At 38.0% G+C, this 17,334-nt stretch overlaps 1 protein-coding gene across 11 annotated transcripts in view; it reads right to left on the bottom strand.

Moving 5' to 3' along the window:
* Baz2b (bromodomain adjacent to zinc finger domain 2B) overlaps positions 1–17,334 on the bottom strand; it is a 215,705-nt gene that overhangs the window by 66,708 nt on the left and 131,663 nt on the right. For all 11 annotated transcript variants that reach the window (XM_027420349.1, XM_027420355.1, XM_027420354.1 and 8 more), the window contains 5 exons: positions 11,823–11,987; positions 10,710–10,903; positions 5,181–5,381; positions 4,516–4,911; positions 432–1,029 (listed from right to left, as the gene is read on the bottom strand). In XM_027420349.1, the coding sequence (XP_027276150.1) occupies positions 432–1,029; positions 4,516–4,911; positions 5,181–5,381; positions 10,710–10,903; positions 11,823–11,987 (1,554 nt within the window). The remainder of the gene's footprint in view (positions 1–431; positions 1,030–4,515; positions 4,912–5,180; positions 5,382–10,709; positions 10,904–11,822; positions 11,988–17,334) is intronic.

Raw genomic sequence — 17,334 nt, 5'->3', positions numbered from 1 at the left:
GGCTATTATTATTATTATTATTTTGGTCTTTATGGAGAGTTTATCTGTGTTGAACTCAGAGATCTGCCTGCTTCTGTCTCTCATGTGTTGGTTTTAAAGGCAAAAGGCATGAACTACCACCAACTGACTAAAAATTATTTTTAAAAAGAATAACAATTATACTGTGGATAAGTGGTCCAGAATGAAATGAAAATTCACCAAGCCTATAAAACTGTTTGATTCATGCATCATCATACCCACTTTACAATTAGTCATTTAAATCCAGGTGAATGATGAGCTAAGAGTTAACTTAGAATTTCAATATCAGTTATTTTTATATTTTGTCAACTATAAGAAATAGCAAATATGACTTCACGTGTAAATTAAGATTTTTTTCAAGCGTTTTGGTATATACTTAGAAATAAACTTTAAATTTTAAAACATAAAATAACCTGATTGACTGTCATCAGACTCATCATCTTCATCATCCTCTTCGTCTTCCTCCTCATCATCTTCCTCTTCATCCTCATTTGAATCTTCAGAGTCTTTACTGCTGGGAATGTCTGAATCCGTTCCTCGAAAGTGTTCCACCAAAGACTTGGCAGGATGAGGGTGATGCTGTGTTCTCACCGGTGTCACACTGTTGCTCACCACTTTCTCCTTGCCTTGATTGTGCAGTATGGGGGAGGCAGAGGGCAGGACAGGAGCCTGACTGCCAGTTCTTCTTCCTCCTGTGCTCAGGTTGACAGGTGAGGAAAACGGGGTGCTACTGGCAACACTGTCGTTAATCTTACTCTGCATTTTAGTTTTGGTAGTGAGTGCTAAGGGAGCTTCTTGAATGACACTTTGAATAACTCCATTTGGTTGGTGATTACCTAAAAGTGCATTTGTCAAAAACGGGTTGGGGTGGTTGTTTTCTATTGGTTGTTTGGGATGTGCTGGTGAACTAGAGGTTGCTTTTGTATCTGACAAAGCTGCAATAACCTTCTTCAGGCTCTTCGACGACTCCTGCTTCTTTACTTGTGATGGGAATGTCTGCTTATATTGTTCCTGATAAAACACAAGTAAAGAACAAAACAAAACAAAACAAAACAATGAAACAGACCAGAAAACAAAGACTGCTTCCATTCATCAGTATCAGAGTATGGCTTCATGGAGAACCTTAAAGTGTGACGTACAAGTGGCTGGAGAATGACTGTCAGCAATGTCAACTGGCTGCTGAATTCTGGCCACAATACTTAATATATTCACACTTTTATTCATCTAAGCACTCAAAACGCACGTGCTTTCTGACTGTCCCCTCTCTTTACCGTTGTTCTCATTTTCACAAAAATCCAGTCCCGAAGCTCTAAAAATACCACCAACTAGTCTATTACCAAGTGTCTGGATTCATTCACTAAATAGTGCTTGGACTTGGGCCATACTGTTATTTCTTCCTACCCAACTCACAACAAATACGAGGAATGCAAACTTTGTGTTACATTAACTTTCTTTTATTAGCTACTGGGAGCACTGCCACCATTCTGAGGGCAGTAACATGCAAATCACTAGCCTACCATTCTAGCTAGACTGGACTACTGCAAAGGCCAGTACTGTGTCACATTTTTACTCCTCCCACAGTTTGCTAAAATTGTTTGTTTACATAAACTGTTTCAAACAGATGAAATACTGTCCAGGCTTTGAGCTCCAACTCAGTAACTTTCCACATTCGTCTCAGTCAGAAACATTTCGTGCTCCATCACCGCAGTGATCTACCTGACAGATGTCTAACAACATACTAGTTGTTGTTTCTTCCTTTTTTGAGATAAAGAACCATTCATGTAGCTAGGCTGGCCTTGATGCCTCTACATCCCAAGTTATCAGATTATAGCATTCGCCCCAAACATGGAATTCTCTAATTTTGTTTTGATTATACAAAGGTCAGGTCAGTATGTATAATACTCTAAAGAGCTAAGTAAGATTCCTTCCATTGCTGATAAATGTCTGTAGCAAAAACTGTCTTCCTAGAACATTACCTATAGTCCTGTGCTTGAAACACACCTGAGACTAGTACTAGATTACCAAATGGCTTCATGAGGAAGAGAGTCTTCTGTTTGTTTATTGCTTGCCTTTTGAGATAAAATCTCATTTCATAGTTCAGGTCACCCTGGGACTCAGGATCATCCAAAGTGTCCTCCAACCCACTATAATTTTCTTGCTTTAGCCTCAGTTGGCATTACAGTATGACCCATCATATCCAGTCATAAAAGGTTTTCAAAGCAAAATTTTAAGATATTGGGAGGCCAATGGGGAGTTGGGTGCTAGGCTTAGCAGCTGAGAACTTGCACACGGTTTAGTGCCCAGCATGAGAAGAAAACAAACTGTCAGAAGAATAGCAATTAACTTGGGAAAAATTTATAGACAATCAAACCATAAAATTTACTTCTATGAATAAAAATGGAAATAAGATATTAGAAACTACTTCAAGGGCTGGAGAGATGGCTCCGTGATTAAGATCATGAGCTGCTCTTTCAGAGGGCCCAGGTTTAATTCCCAGCAGCCACAGGGTAGCTCACAACTGTCTGCAACTCAAATACAGGGGTTCCCACGATCTCTTCTAGCCTCAATGCGTATCACGCACATATGCAGTGCCCAGACATACATGTAGGCAAAACACCCATACATATAAAATAAGAAAATATTACATCTTTAAAAAGAATCCTTGAGGTGATACATGCCTTTAATCCCAGCACTAGGGAGGCAGAGAGAGGTAGATCTCTGTGAGTTAGAGGCCAGCCTGGTCTGCAGAGTAAGTTACAGGACAGGCAGAGCTAATACACAGTGAAACCCTGTCTCAAAAAACAAAACAAACAAAAATATTTGAAAATTTTAAAAATGTAAAATTTATTAGTATGATTTAGCTAATATGTAGTGATATGGAATTATTAAAATATATTAAATTAATCTTTAGAATTAGGGGCTGGAGAGGAAACTCAGCAGTTAAGAGCGCTTGCTGTTCTTACAGAGGATCAGGGTTCAGTTCCCAGAACCTAAATGGTGGCTCTTAACCACCCATAACTCCAGTTTGAGAGGCTCTCACCCCCTCTTCTGATCTCCTCGGGTTATCAGGCACGCATGTGGCACACAAACTATATCAACACAGACAAAACACTCATACAGAAAAAAATTAAATTCTTCAAATAATTCTTGTAAACAAATGCTACTATATTCATACTAAATGCAAACCATCACTAAGTTTTTAATTAGTATTTATTCGATGTGTTCCTTTTGTGAAAGGAATTTAAATACTATGATTGTCAGATCTAATACTTTTATAAATCCTAGATATAATTTATTGGCAGAAAAACCTATGTGTTTCATCTCTTAAGAATGTAGCTATAGGCCAGGCGTTGGTGGCATACATTTTTAATCCCAGCACTCAGGAAGCAGGTTCAAAATGTAAACATTGAAGGAATCAATGATAAAATAAATCAGAAATTCATAGATTAATGAAAAGACTGATGAATCAATAGCAGGTAGTGTGGAACAAAAAAAGAAATATTGTCATAAGAAATAAGCAAAATTCAATGTTACAGTGCTCTATAAAGAAAACTATGTCTGTTAATACTAAATAAGGCATTTGGATAATATCATTTAGAGTTGAGTCTAATACAAATGTCTATTCACAGGCTAAGACAAAGCTCAGCGGTTAAGAGCACTGGCTCCTCTTCCAGAGGACCCAGGTTTGGTTCCCAGCACCCACATGTGGCTTATGATTGTCTGTAACTCCAGTTCTAGAGGATTTGATGCCTCCACAGGCTCCAGGTACATACACACACACACACACACACACACCCATATACATTAAAGAAAGAAATGTCTATTTGCATAAAACAGTTGCAATTAATTATTATCATTTCAGTAATTTGTGTATACTTATGGAATGATCTCCAGACAGTAAGAACATTAAAACTTTTAATTAGAATGTACACACACCACACAGACATATAAAATTAAAAAATAAAAAGCAACAAAACAATGGTTGCTTTGGGATTTAGAGTAGACAAAAAATATAGGCATATGATACTGTGCTAGTACTGAAAAAGGATTTTCTATTAAGAGGTCTTTACACTTAAATTCTAGGAGTAAAGATTACATGCAAGTTCATTTCTTCAATAGAGAACATATTAATTTTAAAATAAAGAGAAATTATTTAACAAAAGCAATTATAAAACAAGTCTTATTCACCTATAGTGAATAAGTAGCCAAAACAGTAGATTGGGGTTGGGGGAGTGGGATGATATAATTGTTTTGTCAGAGCACATGAAACAGGGGTATTTATGAATATAAAACTAGAAAACACAAATTTTTTTTTGGGGGGGGTGTTGGGAATTGAACCTAGATTTTATTCTAGAACTGAGCTACATCCACAGCATAAAATCTTTTTTCCTTTCCTGGAGTTGAAAATCAAGCCCACGGCTATTTGAGCTATACCTTAGCCCCATTTGTAATAAAACTCTAGCAATAAGATTCTTGTCTACATAATATTTAACTTACCCGTTTGGATCGCAATTCACTGGTCAAAGAACTAGATTCTTCAGAGGTATTTTTATTCCCTGCTTTAAGTACATCAGGAGAAGGAATTATGAGTTTCCTGTAAGTTTCCTTTTTGGCTTGATTTACCAAAGACAAAGGTTTCACATTGGCCACCAATCCCGTAGACTGTATTACACTGGTGTGTTTGTTCACAGATTCCTCCTTTGCCTGAGAGCTTTGGAAAATAAATGGAAGCTGCTGTGACAAAACCTGAGGCTGCTTCTGCTGGGATTGGAATGATGAGTGAGTCTGGGATTCAGACACAAGAGGTAATGGCTGGTGTATTCTTTTTTCCTGGGCTTTTTCTGTCGCTTTCTGTCCATCTGCTTTTGGGTCTGAAATACCATGTAGTAGCACCTAGAAATAAAATTTAAAAGATAGTTATCTTGGCATCCATTAAGAGCATCAAGTGGTAAAACTTCGAGAAAAAGAATATTTTAGAAGGTATTGTTAACCACTTAAAATAGACATTAACACTATGCTCATGCTAACTAAAATATAACCAAACACTCTTAAAAGTCATTTTCTGTATGATAGAACTGAAGGTAATTAACATGAACAGGCTATGCGTTGAGATGAAGGCTCTAATTCCTGTGAATGAGGTCTAGACACAGGCAGAACAATACCTGGTTTTTACTTTTGTGTTGTGCTTCAGTCTCTGAGTCAGAGTCCTCCTCGTCACTCTCCTCAATACTTTGATCTTCTTCCTCTTCCTCTTCGAGATCATCTGAGTCACTAGTACTAATGCCTTCACTTGAGGTGTCTGACGATGTTCCCGAATCACTATCACTGTTGCTAGAACTTTCCATAGCTTTCTTCCTAGGTTTCTGGAGAAAGAACCGTTATTTGGTAAGCTATCCTTTTGAAGAAATTCAGGTTCCAATGAAAGACATGTTCTTCTAATTGTCAAATGATGCCTTCAATATCAAAACACCATTTTAGGAAAGAGAAATGATTTATCATAAGGGTTATTATTAGTTAACTTATCCGACAGGAAATAAGACTATAAAGGTGGTGGTGGCTCACACCTTTAATCCCAGCACTCAGGAGGCAGAGGCAGGCAGATCTCCTGAGGCCAGAGTTTGAGGCCAGCCTGATCTACAGAGCTAGCTCCAGGACAGCCAGGGCTACACAAAGAAACTCTGTCACAAAAAAAAAAACAATAAATAAATAAATAAATAAATAAATAAATAAATAAATAAATGTGGGCTTATGTTTAAGAAATAGCCAGAAGGTGTGAGAGTATTTTCAGGATGTGAAAGTGTATTGTATGAGACCAGAAGAAGAAAAAGCCAACCAAAATCCCAGAAAGGATGGGAAAAGGGCTCCTGAAGATCAACCCATATATGAGAAACTACTGACAACTGATAGTCACTGGGAGAGGGAAAACCACTTTTCTTAGAGATGCAGGCAGTGAAGGGTTACTCATGCTCCAATAGATGGCCCTACCCCCATGTACATATAGGCAACTCCTTTGCAGTCAGGATCTGTTACAGGTATCTAACCTAAAATGGACACTTCTGGCTTAGCAGAGGCTGGGAAGCAAGGGAGTGCAGCCTCAACAATAATTTGGAGTGAAAAACTACTTCAATGCTCATACCACCTGTATACAATTTGATTTTTAAAAATAGCATGGGAACAGGGACTATACTCCCCTTCAAGTATACATCTGGTAGTGAAAGTTCTCAAACTTGAGAGTAGGTAAGAGTCCATTCAAGAACAAAGAGGAGAGATCATCACTTATAAACAGTTAATGTGATTCTGAGGGAGGTGGTCTCTGAAAAGCATGTATGGACAATGTGAAAGGGCGACAACCAACCCCAGGGAAGCTAGCAGACATGTCAGAACTACAGTAGCACTCAAGAAAGGCAGAAATAGGTTTGCAAATCAACTATTTCATTTCCAAAGTTCCTAGGAATGGTGTATATGCTGTATTTGTAAATTAATTAGGAAGTTTCTCTTTACTTTCATGAAAATTTTAAAAATCATCTTGAATTCATACAAATGATCAAAGGAGAGCTGCTTAATTTCATCCCATCTGATCACAGTTTCTTAGAAGTCTCTTGAACTTTCATTTCACTGTATGCTTTTTTCAGTAACAAAATAAAGACATGTTATCTGCCAAGTAGCAGTACCTAAATCTGGAGAAAAGGACTTAAAATCTGCTAGTGAGAACAGGAGACATGAATAACATGGGACATAAAATTGTGAGTGCTAAGTATCATTTATAAAACACGAGCTTTAGACCAAAACATGTGCTAGAGGGTGAAGGTAAGGACTGTGTTGCAGTCATCAGTACCTTGTGGGCTGAGGCCCAATGGAGGACAAGCACCCTTATGCGGCTGTAAGATAGGAGCACTGCAAGACAAGAGGAATGGCAATGAAAAAAAGTCACTAACTGGCCTCTAGGCATATTCAAAAGAGAAAGTCAGCTGGGCCAGTCAGAGCAAAGTGGCAGGAGATAAGGGAGGGTAGACCAACAGACCTCAGCTCAGACAGTTCTTAAGAGCAAAGGGCGTGTGCATTTTATTCTGGGAGCAGCAGATACTGCTTGCAAGAGTGATAATACAGGAGAGCCTCCTTAAAGTCCACAGAAAATCTGCATTTCTAATTTAAACATTTAAGCCTTTATAAGTGCAAATCTCATTACTATTAAATACTCTCAGATTGGCACCTAATTGTCAGAATATACCTTCAGAACTATTTTCATCTTGTGAGACAGGAACACTAAAAACATTAGATACCAACTCCTGGGCCAGGGAGATGGTCAGAGACCAAACTGAGCCTAACAACACACATGGAAGAAAGAAGGAAAGGATACTCCAAGTTATACTCTGACTTCCACACCTAGCACACCTGCACATACACGTAAATCTATCTTAGAAGGAATCATACTTTTTTAGCTACCATGATTAATTAAACTAGATGTTCATATATTTGATACTCTTAATTCACATCTCTGGGGCACATATCCACAAATAGAAGGGCTGGACCATATTATAACTAAAATTTACATTTAGGGATTTGCTGTATATGTTGTCCATGGCAACTCATTGATTTTATATTCCTTAAAATTTTCTTCAATTCATAAATAAATAGACAAATAATCTCATTGGCTGCCCACGCAGAAATTTATATAACTACAAGAATAAAACAGTTTCAATGTTAAGTAGTTTTATATTCAAACCAGGCTGTCTATCTATATACTCTGGTCTGAACTATAAGCAAGCTACACGAGGAAATTAGTCATCAGTGACTCTAATGAGGAGGCCTGAAATCAGTACTCCACCCTTGAGGAAGGACATAAAAATTATCTAAGGAAATTTCTTTCCAACTGTACAGGAAAGTGCTAATGAGGCGATTTTTATAAAGCTTTTAATTTTGAAAAATAATGAGTAAAAATACAGGATTTTATGTTCAATTTATGTACACAATCTGTTACCATAACACATGTTGGCACATGTATTACTCAAAAGTGCTTAAGATTATATGAAATCATAAATTTTACATTACGATTAAATTCTACTTTATTTAAAACTTTGCTTAACAGTCTCCATATACTATTACTTTTATTGAGTTGTTTATATGCACCAATATAGTACCAATCTGTCTGTACAGCTCATGAAAGGGGTGGCTATAGGTAAGTTTTGAATATGTGCTCCTGGAGAGAGGGTTTAGTGAGAAGTGCTAGTTCTAATTAAGAATATCAGTGCAAATTCCTCACTAAAAACAAGTTAGGGTTGTTTCACGTTCATGCCTTCCAAGGTTTTTGTGCAATGCTTTGAACCTGTAGAACACTTCAAGTTTCACTAGACTTTTCATCACTACTTCCACGAGGTAGCATGACAAGTCTAAAGAACAGAAGTTGGCCTTTAGAAATACAATATAGACATATATCCAATAACACAATGCATGGGGTTAGCTTCACAAAGCAAGGGAGGTAAGAGAAGGTGGTGTGTCACACAAAGGAGCTAGTAGAAGCTTAGAAACAAGCCCTTGTTGCTTACACTGATGGGACTGCCCTTGGAAACGCATCCTAACGGAGATCTAAGAGCAGCAGGTGGGAGGCAGCACCTGACACTGAATCACCGGATTCAGAACTAAGGATCTTTCATCAGGTTCTCTCAGGGGCTCAGTGTCTGAAGCAGAAAGAAAATGTTTGTTTGGGGCCTTCGACAGGACTATTGAGATACTCAAGAAGCTTCTTAGACACACCAGGACACCTTCCCCAAGCTCTTATATAGGTGTACTATATTTGGGAAATATTCATTTCTTACTGAGAAAAAGAGATCAAGAAAAGAAAGAAAGGTAAAAAATATACTGAAGGTGTCTTGGATAAATGAAACTGGCACACAGGGAACACTGCCAGCTGGGGTACCAGGAAAATTATCTAGCAAGGTACCCATTAATTTTTCAGCAAAAATTGCTTATAAACTGTGTTGCAGGATATATGATCATACTGTGAAGCCTGAGTATGCATTTGTGCTAAATAAATAAAATCAACCTTGGGTCAGGAGGCAGAGGCAGCAACTAGTTGACAGAAAGTAATAATAGAGAGGCAGAGGGGGTCTGGAAGACAGAGAGACACACAGGAACTAGAGGAAGGGACTTTGAGCGCAGCGGCCTTTTCTGGGTTGTAACCACTGAAGAGACACTCTCTTTCTGAGACACTGGCAAAGAGGGAAGGTCAATTAGTTGCTCCTCAACCTCTCTAAGGAACAGGTTTTCAACCCAGTCTTTGACACCCAAGTGGTAAACAGAATGATAGAGATTTAGTTAAAATCGACATTTGGTGGCAAGGTCAGGAAGCAAATCTGGTGAGGTCTTGCCAGGCCACTGTCTGAGAAGTGGGACAGTAATGGTGGATTAGCAGACAGTAGCTGAAACAGCAGTAGATTCAGGTGCAGCCACTGTAGTTCCTCAAAATAAACCAGTTGTGATGCCAATGCAATTCATGAGATGGCACGCACCATTTGAGTTCCCTGTATACCACTGTTTATATATGGACAAGAGGCCATCAGTTGACAAGGAAGTAATCCATTGACAGCACGGCCTAAAAAGAAACACTCTATTTGGGGCCGGGGAGATGGCTCAGTAATTAATAGCAAAGGGTGCTCTTCAGAAGACTCAGGTTCAGTTCCCAGTACCCACAACTGTCTATAACTCTAGTCCTAGGAGATCAACTTCCTCTTCTGGCTTCCGTGGGCATAATGTTGGTGCATCGACATAATGAAGGCAAAAACACCTACATACATAGAATTTAAAGAGAGACAGAAACAGAGATAAAGAGAAAGGAATACTAAATCAGTAGCAAAAAACCCTCTTCTAGGACACTGCCTGCCATCTCTTGGGCTTTTATAGCTCATATTTGTCAGAGTCTCTCTAACAGCCTGAACTAAGCCTGCCTCAGCAGGGATTAAAGATGTCAGCCACCATGCCCAGCTAAGAGCTCTCCCTTAAAAAGGCCTAACTAATCTTATGCCAAATACAAAGGCAGAAAGAATGTATTTAGTACTCAGAGACAATAAATTGGCAACTTGCATACAGAAACAGAACTAGTTCAATGTGGTTACCTGTTCAATATGCATAATGGGTGTACAGGAGTAATTGGTCTATTGAGATTACCTAAGATTTCCCCATAATAAAAGGTTGCTTCGTTGTGTTCCCTTAAACTATAGACTCTAGAGCTAACATTTTTGGCTTCAAATTCTGACTCAGCCACTTAGTGAGTAACTATTTAAGTGTTAATTTCCAATTTGCACTAACAACCACTAAATATAGGTTACCTGAAAAATTGAAATGGATATGTAAAGCAATTAGAATAGAGCTGACATCTAGTGTGTCTCCATCAAGTTCTCTTGGAGTTGGGAGCATAGCTCAGTGTACAATGCAAGCTTAGTTTCCTAGGTTCAATCCCACCACTGAAGAACTAAAAGAAACAAAAGCTCAACTCATAATTATTATTACCAAACATACCATTTGTATAGGTACTGTGAGTTTTAATTGCCCAAGATATCTATTCTAATATCAGCATTATGCTATAAAAATATACATCTGCAAAAACAGAGTTGGTTATAGAAAATTAATTCACACATTCTGGGGGCCTGACTTGTAAAATATTTCCCATATATACTGATCCACAATGTACAGCTCACCTTGTCTTTGATTTTGTCAGCTCTGGCATTCAAAGGCTGACTTTTGCTTTGTTCCTGATGACATTTTAGGCTTCCTCCACCTGAGCTTGTGCTTTGATTCTGTCCCATGGAACTTGAAGCAGGAGTGGATAGTACAGATGTACTGACACCAAGTACAGAAGATGCACTGTTTCCATTAACTGACCCATTTATACCTTGAAAATAAACATGTTTATATAATGGGACATTATTTGGACAGAACAAGGAATAGAGTTCTTGGCATGTGTAATGCAGGTCAAGCTGACAGTGAACATAAAAACAAAAACAAAAACAAAAAACAGACATTAAAAGTCACATGACTCCTCTACATGAATGATTCATAATGAGTACTACAGAGACAAAGTACAAGCAACAGATGTGATAGGCCAGGGAAGGGTGGTTACTTAAACGGTACAGAATTCTTGGAGATAAAATTTTACAGTATGATAGAGGGTGGCCATCATGCAACATTATGAACATATTAAATTCAACTGAATTATTCACTAGCATTAAGCTTTGTGAATATCACTTAAGTTAAACATGTTTAGAAAATAAATAACATGTAAATATTATGCTTTTAGAAACACTGAATTTAAAAAAGCAATGGGCAGGGCTGGAGCGATGTCTCAGTGGTTTTGAGCAGGATGCTCTTCCAGTTTCAGGGTACCCAACACCCTTACATAGACAGACATGCAGGCAAAGCACCAAGTACATTTTAAAAAAAAGCAATAGAAATGCTGATTATTTAAAGAATAACACAGTAGGAGGGGACTAGCTTGGATAAAACTAATGCTTAAGTTGAGAAGCAGCAGCAATCTATCAAGTCTGGTACATGGAATTAATGACATGGAAAGGGGGAAGGAGTAAGGATTGGGTTCATATCCTGGCTAACCCACATTAATGTATAAGCAAGCAGTATTTCCGAGCACAAGTGTTTAGCCTTGGCTGCAAAATCAAGAGATGTGTATTATTATGAGGACCAAGCAAGATGACAGAGAAGCATCCAGCACAAGGCTGTAAAAATGATCTGAGAAGCAAACTGCCCCACAGAGCATAGACTGAGGCTTCTGCCTTCACTCATGCTCACTTGAGTACCTTTCTCAGGACCGTTTCTATTACTCCTTCCAGAAGTCCTTGAGTGGAATGAAGAATCGTGATTCTGGGTTGGAGGAGCAAACAGTGGTGGAATTCCCAGTAATGGTGGAAAGAAGGGTGCTCCTGCACGAGTGTGAACGTCTGTGGTTCGCCACCATTCTGCACCTCAAAACCAAACAAAAAGAAACTGATTAATTTTCAAACTCATGCAGTGATTATTTTTTACATTTTATTCCAGAAACAATGTTTCAAGTTTCTCCTGGGATAGAACTGCTCAAGGCACATAGCTCTGATCATTTTTTTCCACTGTAAACAGGTAATTTGTATAATCCACCCTTATTACCAGGCCATTATTCAAGAATCTTCCCTTAACAGTTTCCTAGATTCAAGTTAAAAAAAGAACATGCTTTTCACAACTTAAAAACTTAGAATAGGAAAAGAACCCTTTGACTTAATAACCTATACCATCTATTTACTAAGCCAATAAGGAAAAGAATTAAGTCTATATTAATCTATTTCAAGACTTTAGATTTGAAGCTCACATTGGCAGCCTCTTAAGATTTTCCTCCAATTATATACAATATAAATCTGGGGGGTAGGTAATATCAGATGAGCATCTCAAATGCATTTAGGGATGAAGTATTTCTGTAGTCAAATAAAAACAAAAATACAGTACTCTAAATAATAAGACTTTTTGGTTTTAGACTAAGAAACATGTTCTCAAAGAAAATTTTCAAAGCTAGTAATTTTTCATTAAAATGTTAGGCTTAAGCCAGGTAGTAGTGGCACATGTCTTTAATCCCAGCACTCAAGAGGTAAAAGCAGGTGGACCTCTGAGTTCGAGGCCAGCCTCATCTATGAAGTGAGTTCTAGGATAGCCAGACCTACACAGAGAAACCTTGTCTCAAAAAAACGAAAACAAAAAAGCAAAGAAAAAGGGCGTATAAACCTCTAGCTTTAAAATTGATATGGAAAGCTTGACTTTTCCTTTACACTTCTCATAAATTATAGATGACAGTGATTTTTTTAATACATATCAGACATCTAAATTGGAGAAAATAATAAAATGCAATTCAGATATTCAAACAGTAGTACTTCATTAAGATTCTTAGTGTGGAAAGCCAATTTTTATAAAATATGTTTTTTCAAGGAAGAGTGAAGATTTAAAAGCGATTTGGAAATTATCCAAAGAACCCTCTTGTATTGCCTCATATCACATCCTGGAAACAATTTTCAATGGGATAATCCAGTAAATTTCAAAGTAAGTTCTTTTTCATACCAGTCTCCTAAACAATAGGGCATTATTTCTTTGACTGGAATAAATGCAGAAAATTAAAAGAAACACCACAATAGTATCAGGAGATTGTACTACAAGATCTTTAGAAAGTTCTAGGAATGTGCCTTCGTTATGTAAAGGTGGTATTTGTTCAGTTGGGCTGTAGTGGCACATGCCTTTAATCCCAGCACTCGGGAGGTAGAGGGATCTCTGTGAGTTCCAAGTCAGCCTGGTCCACAGAGTTAGTTTAGGACATCCAGGGCCACACATAGAAACCCAGAGGGGGTGGTGTGTGTGTGTGTGTGTGTGTGTGTGTGTGTGTGTGTGTGTGTGTGTGTGTGTGTGTGTGTTTCAAGGACATCCAGGGCCACACATAGAAACCCAGAGGGGGTGGTGTGTGTGTGTGTGTGTGTGTGTGTGTGTGTGTGTGGTGTGTGTGTGTGTGTGTGTGTCAAGGACATCCAGGGCCACACATAGAAACCCAGAGGGGTGTGTGTGTGTGTGTGTGTGTGTGTGTGTGTGTCAAGGTCCCTGCCATTCCCAGAGACTGTGTGTGTGTGTGTGTGTGTGTGTGTGTGTGTGTGTGTGTGTTTCAAGGTCCCTGTTTCAAGGTCCCTGCCATTCCCAGAGACAGTGTGTGTGTGTGTGTGTGTGTGTTTCAAGGTCCCTGTTTCAAGGTCCCTGCCATTCCCAGAGACAGTGTGTGTGTGTGTGTGTGTGTGTGTGTGTGTGTGTGTGTGTGTTTCAAGGTCCTTGCCATTCCCAGAGACAGTGTGTGTGTGTGTGTGTGTGTGTGTGTGTGTGTGTGTGGTGTGTGTGTGTGTGTGTCAAGTCCCTGTTTTTCAAGGTCCCTGCCATTCCCAGAGAAAGTGTGTGTGTGTGTGTGTGTGTGTGTGTGTGTGTGTGTGTGTGTGTGTGTGTGTGTGTGTGTGTGTGTGTTTCAAGGTCCCTGCCATTCCCAGAGACAGTATAGGCAAAACACTGCAAAGGCCTGTAGTAGAACTGCAAGATGGCATAGCTGGCGAAAGATAGCCTGAATGCTGGGACTTGAAGCAGAAAACCTGAAAATTCCGGTTACTCAATCAGTTACTTAACCACTCTCTAGATTGTATTTAGATGGATAAAAGGGAACGTGTTTTGGGGGAGGGGCTATCTGCACACACCATCCCTACTTGCAGGTTTGCAACTTAGTCTCCACCTAGTTGACAAAAACAGACTCCAGTTTCCCAGCAATAACTGTTTCACTTAAATTGTGACCAAAGTCTTAAGGTTAGATATAAAGATTTGGTAAACAACTAAGAAGCCAATAAGGTAGTAAAGCATAAGATTTTAAATGTGATAGATATAATGAAACGAAGAAAAACAGCATTAAAATGTATCTCAGAATGCTAATAGTAATCAAATATACAGTAGGTACTAGAGAATAACAGGAAAAAATGTAAGCTCACAGTGATAGGACAGCCCAGAGACAAACATACAAGATTAACTAGATAAAATAAAGAAAATGGACTTTAATGAAGACAAATCTCTAATATTATTTCACAGGAAATTACAACTTTTCAGTGAAAAGTTTAAGTAGCTTTCAAATTGGGGAAAATAAATTTAGTCACAAGCTAACTTATAAAATGGAAAATAACATTTTCAACATTGAAAGGTTGAAAGCCTAAGCAAATTCTAAGTCCCTAAGAAACACTATAACAGCCACAACAATCATTTCCAGGTGTGATGCTAACAGTTTAGAGTATACACTGAATCTCAATTTTATCATGCAGTTCATTTCTTTGTAGGTTTCTTGTTCTTTGTTTTTTGACCACCAGGGTTTCACTGTTTAGCCCAGGCTGGCATCAAACTTGTGACATTCTAACTGCCAAGCTCTAGAATTACAGTCATGTGCCTGCATGCCTGCCTCTGATATGGCAGAATTTAAACATCAATCATATATGGAAAACATCCCAAAATTATAGCATTAAAGTGTAAACACTAAGAATTTTAAGTATTTTTAAATAAATTTCATAAAATACTATTTCAATGTAAAATTAAACTTTGATCATATTAATATCCATTACACAAGGATGCACTGGCTGTTTAAAAATACTTTAGATGTAAATAAAACTTCATAAAAAAATGACACCTTACTTAAAATTGCTAAAATCTTCTTGTGAATTCCTTGTGTTTATGGGAGACGTTTTTGCTGAAGAGGCCATTTTGTTGCCCTTCTGAATTATAGAGAATTTATATATTTAAATTATTGCACCAAAGTGTAATTTAAACAAAGTGGTTTCTCTAAAATCAGTCATAATCTCTACACATTTGGCAAAGAAGTATATACACATATGCCTGCTTTTTTCACTAATGCTTCTGCCTTATAATTATCTATCTCTAGTAAGCCACAAAATATATTGTACTGGTGTGTTCCTACATAACAGAACATAACCAATGAAATGAGTAAACACCTTATGTAGATTCAAGAATTATGTTAATTGTATATGTAGAATGTTCTTACATATTTTTCATTTATTTTCTGTGTGTGTGCCCATGTGCATTCACATGTATGTGCATGAATGTCACAGTGCATGTAGACATCAGAAGGAACTAGAGAGAATAGTTCCTCTCCTTGAATCATGTGGGTCCCACAAATTGAACTCAGATCCTAAGGCTTGGCAACAAGCAGCTTTTCCCACTGAGCTGTCTTGCTGGTCTTAGGCAGGTCTTTATATATTGGAGATAACATTATGAAAGCCCATACAAGTTATTTTTAATGCTCATTAACCATCTTTTCAGTATTTAAATTTAATATAATATACTTTAGTTTAGCAACGTTCAAAAGCAGTACTATAAATTATCACAAAACTAAAAGTACTGAAGATATCAGTAACTATTTACATTAATTATTTAGATTTTGATTTGATATCTGATACTAAATAACCATGTAAAAGACAGAATGAACCGGTCATGGTGTTGCACAACAGGTAGAGGCAGGTAGATCTCTGCAAGTTTGTGGCCAGCCTGATCTACACAGAAGAGTCCCAGGCAAGGCAGAGATACACAGTAAGACTCTGTCTAAAACAATTTTTTAAGTCCCTGTTAATATATTAAAGGAAATATTCAGACTTGATCAACACTGTCTGTTCATAAAGTTTTCCCACCATCCCCTCTCCAACACAATGAAATTAATGTGACTCATAATAAAATACTTGAAACATACTTGTAACCATTTTGGTTTTTGGTGTTTTAAAAGATACTTGATTCTTTATAAAGAACCAGTAGATACTTTGTCTGCCACTAAAGTGGGCAGGCAACAACAACAACAACAACAAAAGCAATAATTAGTCATCCTGGACTAATTATACATGCCATACATTGCAGACAGCACTAGACATGCTTGTCTACTGGAATCTTTACACAGCCCTAGAAAGCAGGGGATTTTACAGTTTTCAGTTTATAGGTTTGAAAAAACCTGATTGCAAGAGGTCAGAGATTTGTCCAAGGCCAGATGTAAATTCAGGTCAATTTCTAGCTAGATCTAAGCTCTGCTATTCTAAACAGTGTCCCAGGAAACCAAGTTTCCTTACTAAAACTGAACTGTATTGTGCAGATTAATGTTATATTTGGACTTAAATTTGTGTAAATTCAACTATGTGACCACAGTCTACAGAATTCCATGTCACACTGGAGCTGACCAGGCACATGAGCCAACTGCATAACTGCTGTGGAAACATGTATTCCAAACATGCTTTGGAAACAGTCTTCAAATAGGAGAAATTACAGAAATTTAAGATTCAGCCTCATTTTCCCAACAAAGTAGAGAAAAATGAAAACCTAAAGTAGCTGTTAGAAAAGCTAGACTCTGGGGTAATTTTTGCCAGTGGGGGATATCTAACCCAGGGCCTTGTACATGCTAGGCAAGTACTCTACCATGAGCACATTTCAAGGCAAACTAAATACTTGATTTAAATATTAGATAAAGGGAACAAGGGAGACAGTTTAGTTGATAAATTACTTGCCACAAGAGCATGACGACCAGAGAGCAATCCCATGTAGCAAGTGTAAAAAGCTAAGCACACATCTGGGAACAGAAACTGAGACCCTGAAGCTAACTGGCTTGCCAGTGAGCTTGTCCAAGTTCAGTGAAAAGACCATGTCTCAAAAATTAAGGAGTATCACGATTGAGGACACCTGCCTTCAACCTCTGGCCTTCCATAAATACGTTCCCACATGTAGACATAGGACATAACA

Source organism: Cricetulus griseus, chromosome 6 (assembly GCF_003668045.3).
Source record: "Cricetulus griseus strain 17A/GY chromosome 6, alternate assembly CriGri-PICRH-1.0, whole genome shotgun sequence".
NCBI classification, from domain to species: domain Eukaryota; kingdom Metazoa; phylum Chordata; class Mammalia; order Rodentia; family Cricetidae; genus Cricetulus; species Cricetulus griseus.
The sequence above is the reverse complement of the archived record's forward strand: the minus strand, read 5'-3'. Positions and strand labels throughout refer to the sequence as shown.